Raw genomic sequence first — 8,188 nt, 5'->3', positions numbered from 1 at the left:
AGTGGTGACACCCATGTAAAAAAAAAAAAAGAAAAGATAAATCTAAAGCTTTTGAGAGGCTATGGCACAATGGTTTTCTCAGAAAAATCAGATCATACAAATACTTAACATAATTAAATCTTGGACGAATACTTAACATAATTAAATCTTTCTTAAATAAGAGAAGAATCCAGGTTGCCCTCAACGGTCGTACATCTAAACATTATAATATAAATACGGGTGCATCTCAGAGGTCGATTCATGGACCTTTATTATTCCTAATAAATGTCATAAATGACCTCCCTGATAAAATTGTCTCTGAGATTGGTATATTTGCTGGTGACATCATGCTCTATAACAGACACAAGGGGAGCACGAATGAACAGGCAATGGCAGAAACACTAGAAGAAGACCCCCAATCTGTAGTGAAATGGGAACAAAAATGAATGGTAACATTCAATACTGCCAGAACTAAGCTTGACTCCTTCAATAATTACAAGAAACCTTCTCAACCACTAATAGCTATGACTAAAGATACATTAACTGAAAGTACTTCTTTCAAACCCCTCAGCTTGACGTTCACAGGCAACATGAATTGGAACAGATATATTAAAAGCATTACCAAAGCTGCTGCAAAGAAGGTGGGCTCTCATTACCGTGCTAGAAAATTACTTACACCTGAAAGTATCCTGTACCTTTACAAAGCCATGTATGAAGTACTGTTGTCACATTTGGGCTGGTGCATCTGTTACTAGTCTCTCGCTCCTGGACAGGGTTCAAAAGAGAGTCACTAACCTGACAGGTCCTGAACTGTCATCTAAGCTTCAACCTCTGTCCCACTGACGAAATGTTGCATCCCTCTGCCTGTTCTACAAGTATTTTAGTGGTAGATGCTCTGATGAACAACAAGCCTTGTACCTCCTCGACGTAAATACCTTTGACAGACCCAACAGGCAACAAAGTCCCACCCCTTCACAGCGGAGATCCCTAGATGTAAGAAAGCCTTCTACTCTAATAGTTTATTTATCAGAACTGCTAGACTTTGGAATTCCCTTCAGGATTCCTACTTCCCCAACTGTACTGACATGCAGAAGTTCAAGTGTAAGGTGAACAGACATCTTGCTGCTCAGCTCCCTGCATGGTATCCCTGCAACATATGTCCCTGATAGTAGCCCTAAGATCAAAGTGTAGTATCTGTTCTTCAGATGCTGCACTTCATTTTCTTGTTCTCTTTCGGTGGAGGAGAAATCCTTCACGACTGAGACAATTTTTATTTTTGTACCTTTTCTCCACGTTAAAAAACGACCCTGGTGTCTAACTCTGTCCCGTGGGGAGGCATAGTAAATAGGTACATCAAGGTGGCAGTGTACCTTGTTTGGGGTAGAAAATGTAAAAATAAAAAAAATATAATAAATAAATAAATAAAGCATAATTTTTTAATATATTACTATTTTCGACATGACAAGTAAGTACGGTTGTTTTTGCTTAAACCAACATATTTAAAAAAAAAAAAAAAGATCTGTCGACTCTATGTTAGTAAGCACCCAGATACATTATTTTATTTTTCTAAAAAATATATATATAAAGAAATCAAAAGCAAGAAATGTTTCGTGAAGTAGTATATTTTTTTTATGTAATTCTAAAAACAAATTCAAATGTCAAAAAACAATAACATTTTATTTATTTATCATTTTATGCAAAAAGTAATGAAGTATAATGATTTGAACTGTTTATATGGCACTGCTGCCGACTTTGAGTCGCTTATGCCTCTGCATCATTAAAGTTAGGGTAGATACTAGTATGTAAATACAAAAATGCTGACAACGCAAAACTTAAAAAAAAAAAAAAGAAAATATAAGAGAGAAAGAAGAAAAGAAATGGAAAGAGAAAAGAAGAAAAGAAAGAAAGAAAGAAGAAAAGTACGAAAAGAAAAATGCAACCGGAAATGACGTTTCAACCGGAAACAGCACTACATCAAAATCCAACATGGCGGCATGGGTGGGTGTTTTATGCTTTAAACTTACTTCTTTCTCCCTCTCTTGTCTACCCTAGGCATTTTTTCATTATTTTTCTTCTTTTTCTTATAATAAAAATGTATCAAGTAACTTGCTGATGTGGCAGTATCTCTCCCCTTCCCTCGTCACAATCCCAAGAAAAACATCTTCCTCCACAACTTTTTATTCACTTGCCGACCCAAGTCACGTACGCTAACTTGGTACGATGCATCAATGAATAAAAGTTTTTAACACCTCCCAAAATATATATTTATTTTTGTCTTTTTTACAAAAGACTGGAATACAAACTATTTTTTTAAAGACGACTTCTTTTGTCCGACTGCCAAAATGTTTGGCAACTTAATTCCCGTTTGCATCATCTTATTGTTGGATATTGCGTTTGGTCATACCTCAACTTCAGACAAGGGTGAGTATTTTATTTGTAAACATTCTGAAGTCATACGACTTCCTATAAAATAATTAGAAAAATGCAATTAAATTGTGCTTCTACAGAATTTGAACCGAACCAAACAGACTTTTACAAAACTAAATCGAAAACTTAACGAGTGTTTTACAGTCCACAGAGGTACGAAAAAGTGGTTAAAAAATCAAATATATAAATAAATATTAGCAAAGGCAAGGTAACCTACTCTTCTACCTATTTGGAAAAGTTTTTAGTGGTTTTACTCCCTTTAAAACGTTTATTCGTATACATAGCGTTGAGCGTTAGGTAAGAATAAATAAAATAGCCGGGAATCGACACCTAAATATTTAAAGTTTTGATAATGACTTGACAGTAAAAAAAAATTATACAAAATGCTGATGAAAACCCATCCAATATATGTTACCATGACATATTGGGCGAGTTTCTAACAGTATTTTTATGAAACAAGTTATGCACTTATTGTACCATGCTAAAATGTTATTTAGAAAGCCATTCTTAACATGAGTAGGGGAGGATATTTTGTAACTGTTCTATACTTTTACCTAACAATTTAATAAAAAAGGGTAAATTTTTCCTGGCTTTCCACCTTAACAATCACCTTCAAAATGACTACTTCTATAGGTTTTCGGTATGCTGAAAACGAATATAGCATTTAAGTTTTCTGCAACCAGCATACCTGAAAATCTATAAAAGTCTTGATTGTAAAGGTGGAAAGCAAGTAAAAGTTTATGTACATATATCGTAAAACTTGAATTCAACTTAAAAATATTATTTAAAGACTAGCGCGGTGCACGGTGCAGCAGTGGCAGTGAGTGCACTGCAAAGTGCGGGTTTGTATTACTGTACACATAGATTCGAAAAAGTTGTCAAAAAACAAATATAGAACAAATGAATGTTATCAAAGGCAAGATAAGTTACTTTTCTACCTAACTGGATATATTTTTTGTGTTTTTATTCAGTGTAACATGTTTATTCAGCTCGAAAAACATGCAATGTTTACCGATGTATTGGAAAATTCAAAATGGCAGCCGACTGTCTCTCGGAGAGGGTACGTTTGGGAAAAGGTATTATAAATAATAAACTAGACAAAATACTGTTAGAAAACAACCGAATACATGTCAACTTATGTCACGGTAACATATATTGAGCGAATTTCTAACAGTATTTTGTCTAGTTTATTATTTATAATACCTTTTCCCAAACGTACCCTCTCGGAGAGACAGTCGGCTGCCATTTTGAATTTTCCAATACATCGGTAAACATTGCATGTTTTTCGAGCTGAATAAACATGTTACACTGAATAAAAACACAAAAAATATATCCAGTTAGGTAGAAAAGTAACTTATCTTGCCTTTGATAACATTCATTTGTTCTATATTTGTTTTTTGACAACTTTTTCGAATCTATGTGTACAGTAATACAAACCCCAAAGTGCATAAGTACAAAAACCGCTTTGATCGTGGCCGTCGTAAAATAGTTTACGACGGTTTAAATTTTACAGAATAAATAGTTGGTAAAAAGATCGAAAATTAAACAAACTACTGGTAGAACATTACATTTTTGCACGATTAGTGACATTGGATGGAGGACAAGTATTTTTTAGCGATTATCGAGGGTCCAAATTGCTGTAACGAAACCTCCATTTTTTTTTCCGTTCTAACTCAACGAACTTGACACTAATTTTCTTTCAAAGCAAATAAACGCTTTAAAATAAGTTAAAACATAAAAAAAAACTTATCCAGGTAAATAGATTAACTTATTTATATACTTTTTTTTTTTTTATCTTTGCTGTGTTTTGTTGGCTAAAAAAATGCCCTTTTTTTTTTCTTGATTTCCGGACTTAGTTTAATTATGAAGTAAAACATTACCATTTGTCCCTACACCGTCAAAGAAAAAGATAAAAGATTTGGTAATATAAAATAATCGGCCACTTCCTGATCAAAAAGTCCAGAAACGCTCATAGCAACGCTAAAAAACAAACACACACTTCACTTCACTAAACTAAACACTAACTCCGAATTGCCAATACAAGCAAAATTTGGAAAATTGTTTTGCCAGTATGTCGATTAATCTCCAATGGGCTGGAGTTTAGAGCTGTCTATTAACTAGATGGTTATAGGTTCGACGTCTGACTCCAGATGGGTGCTAGAGTCTAGCCACATTGAAGAACTGTGATACAGCGAAATAGTATGTCTGTGGATGACGAAGTACTATAAATAGCTACTCGTTCTGTCCTATGCTTTGTGGTCAACAACTGAACTGTGGGGTTATTAACTTCTGGTCAGAAGTGAGTGATCATTTTACATTAAATCTAGTAAAGTAAGATCACATTAAAGTCAAAACTATTTTAACATGCCTTTTTTATTTCCTGGATGTAAAAAAAAAATGTGGGGGGGGACACAAAAAACAACAAAAATTATGTTTTTCTGTTTGCGGCGTGGGGACAAAATGTACAATTTTAAACAGGATTATTATATTGGCTAGTTTGTAAATTTAATTTTGGATTATTGGGCCACTACTTATCGAGGCCAACAGCCACTGGAGGATTATGGTTAATGAGACAGAATGATTGTGAACAGAGACGATGAACGTTATGAGGTTACTGACATTGATCATATATGGGGTATTTAGTTCTCTCCCACTGCAAGAACTGTGTTACCAGAGTTGGAAAGTAGGATTGAGAAGTCAGGGCACCTCGGGTGATTAGTAAATAAATTAACCCCTTCTCAAAGAGAGAAGGCAAAGCCTGAGAGGGTGGACCTCCTAGAACTGCATAGAACCAACATTACACCGCAATCAACAGAAACGAGATAATTATAGGAATGGTCTAATCTGTTTTGATTTGGGGGGTGGGGCCGAGGATAAAAATCCCTAGCCGAAGATTGCGTTTGATTACATAGTGAGTTTGATAAGAATCTGTAGACATTGGATTTGAAGACCAAATTTTAACCAACAGGTAAGTAGTCTAGTGATAATCTGTTCCATAGGTGGATGAGCTTCTGAAAGAAACTCTGCCTACGAAAAATTAGTAAAACAGCAGTTTAGTGGCCTAAGCAAAAACTGTACCAAGGATAAATATTATTTCATCTTGTTTTTGTTAAATATTAGTAAATAAGGAACCGTTTTGAGTTAAAATAAATTTAGTATTATGCATGTAACTTGAAGAACACACTTGAAATGTGTACATATGCTGAAATAATAGCTAATTTCTGTTTGCATAAAGACTCCATTATTTTATTTTTTGTGCAGCATTGTTGTACCCTGTCAAGGCAGATGTGATAGTAGTACACCATCTTCCAGCAAGTATCTGACCCTTATATGAGTATAGGATTGCATCTGGAATCATGAACTTTCGGGAGAAAAAATTAAAAAAAAAAAAAATTAAATAAATAAAAATGCAGGAATGTAGTTTCTTTTTCATCATTGTAATCTACATATTTTGCTTGTTTCTGTATTATGCTTTGAAAAAGACTGAATACAATTTTTGAAAGGAAAACTACTTAAAAAAAAAAAAAAAAAGGGTTAAATTTGAAAAATTTAGTTTTAAAAAAGTTAATCTGGAAACCCTGGTGACCTCCCTTTGATGTAACCTCGTTTTCGAAGTTTATATGATCTTTGTTGTAATGATGTCAGAAAGGCACTCCTAAATTTGACGGTTCTTCACCAAAGAAAGAAATCAGTGTAACATCCCTATCCCCTCTCTCTCTCTCTCTCTTTATATATATATATATATATTTATAAAATGAACTCATTTTTCCCCTATGATTTTGATCTTAATAGGATTAAAAAATCAAGACATTTCATGCATATGCATATGCACAAACTGCAGCACAATATCTGAGGTGTGTTATAGGCATATTACCTCTCCACTTCCTCGATAATCATAGATTCCTATATTTTTCCTGTTGAGAGTTCAATGCCACAATCGGTTATAATCAATGGAAGTAGTAAAATCTTTTCTCTCTAATAAATTCCTTCTTCGCCTGCCACCACTCACACTGTTTCTGGGATCGTTCACAAGGGACACTTACGAAGGAATGCTGGTTTGGGTTTTCTTTACTTCGTAGTTGCTTAAAAAAATTGGAATGGAATTTTACCGTGCCTTTCCGTTCTAAGCTTTGTACTGGGTGAAATGCACCATGGACTTAACCGAATCAAAGTGTTATTTATGCCATTTTTTTAATTTTTTTTGCTTTTCGTTCATCATTTTTTCCCCCTCATTTTTGCTTTTTGTTTTTCTGATTTCTTTTTTTAAGCTTTACGTTTGTTGGCTGTTTTTTTTTTTTTGTTTTGGTTTTTCCGATTTTTTAAAGAAGTTAAACATCGTTTTTTTTTTTTTTTAGTTTTTTTTTTGTTTTTTTTTAATAGCTAAACAGGATTATTACTTCGCTTATTCTTTACTTTACCCCCCCCCCCCCACACACACACCTACAAACACCCGGGCAATGCCGGAGACCCCTGCTAGTTACATAATAAAAGGGAACATTAAAAAAAAAATATTTCGGAAACAAGAACATTGTTTGCCCAGAGGTGCTGGACTGAAGAAGTAAATTAAAGATTGTCACTTACAATGTGGTTTTATTATTTGTATTGAACTATGTAGCACAATATTACTTTCTACGTATTTATTAGTACTTATTAATTTACCTCATTTGGGTCAGTTCCATGTTAAAAATACAATGGACACTATTTTTATAGAAATGTTCATAAACTCATATTTGCTGAGTGTTATTGGCTTTTCTGTCCAAATACCTAATTTCCTGCACCCAGAAAAATATCTGCTTTATCAAACATATTTGTTGGTTAAATATATTTCTCATTCTGTGGAATTTTCTTCGGTCCTTCTTGTGAGAAAAACAAGTTAAACTCACTTGACTTGAGGAGGTTAGAGATCGGAGGAGGGTCGCGTTCGTTTTGGACTGAGCAAATCCAGTGACATTTGATTCTTACTTATATCTGCTGTTGTACGGCATAACCACGTTGACACACCGGTTCCCATCAGATCACCAAAGTTAAGCAACGTGGGTGACCATTTGGGAATTCGAGGTGGTGTATGTGCTTTCCGCTTATCTCGGCATTGTTTCCAGTTGTTCTGAACCTCCACTTGCCACTGGTATTTAACGATGTTGACTCGGAGAGGTGTGGTTGGAGATTGCGCAACTCTTGCCACAAAAATTCCACGTGCAGGCACCCTTACCATGGGTATCCATAGTCTGTCGAGACTGAAGGAAGCCTTGTATAGCTCATTTGACTCGTTGGTCTAGTGGTTTTCTATCATTTTACTGTTTTGATACTTCATTGTAATCCAGCTTCCTATTCCAGTAGCTTTTTTCCAAAAACTGCGAAGTTGTGAAACTCTATTCCTGTTCAGTTTTCCCCCTAATTTTAACCTTGATCTTTTCAAGGCTAAGGTCAATATGCATCTCCTGTCCTTGCAGTAATCATCTGTTCTCGTTATCTCGTTAAATCTAGTGATTTCACACTTTGTCTGAAGCAGTTTCCATAAAAAAAAAAACTTAAGTATTATAAAGTTTGATTTGAGATTTTACTGATAGAATTAAAAAAAAATCAATTACTTTCCAAGGTGGGGCATAATTTGTCATCTTAGATTTTCAGTAGTGACGGCACTGATTCAGCTTCCTTTAGGTAACAATAGTAAGCAAGTTGAACAAGTTTGTACTAATAAGCTTGTGTTTTTGACATTTGTGTGCTATATTCAGTGGATATGGACTGACAGGAAGAATTGTCAGGTTAAAAACAAATGTTGCGT

At 34.5% G+C, this 8,188-nt stretch overlaps 1 protein-coding gene across 1 annotated transcript in view; it reads left to right on the top strand.

Moving 5' to 3' along the window:
- Positions 1-1,940: 1,940 nt before the first annotated feature.
- Positions 1,941-8,188, top strand: part of LOC145246869 (multifunctional procollagen lysine hydroxylase and glycosyltransferase LH3-like) — a 111,573-nt gene continuing 105,325 nt past the window's right edge. The window contains exon 1 of the mRNA XM_080108731.1: positions 1,941-2,400. Coding sequence (XP_079964857.1) covers positions 2,322-2,400 — 79 coding nt within the window. The 5' untranslated portion in view covers positions 1,941-2,321. The remainder of the gene's footprint in view (positions 2,401-8,188) is intronic.

This window comes from Euprymna scolopes, chromosome 24 (assembly GCF_053919585.1).
Source record: "Euprymna scolopes isolate OS-2025 chromosome 24, ASM5391958v1, whole genome shotgun sequence".
Classification (NCBI taxonomy): Eukaryota; Metazoa; Mollusca; class Cephalopoda; order Sepiida; family Sepiolidae; genus Euprymna; species Euprymna scolopes.
This window is presented reverse-complemented; position numbering and strand designations above follow the sequence as displayed.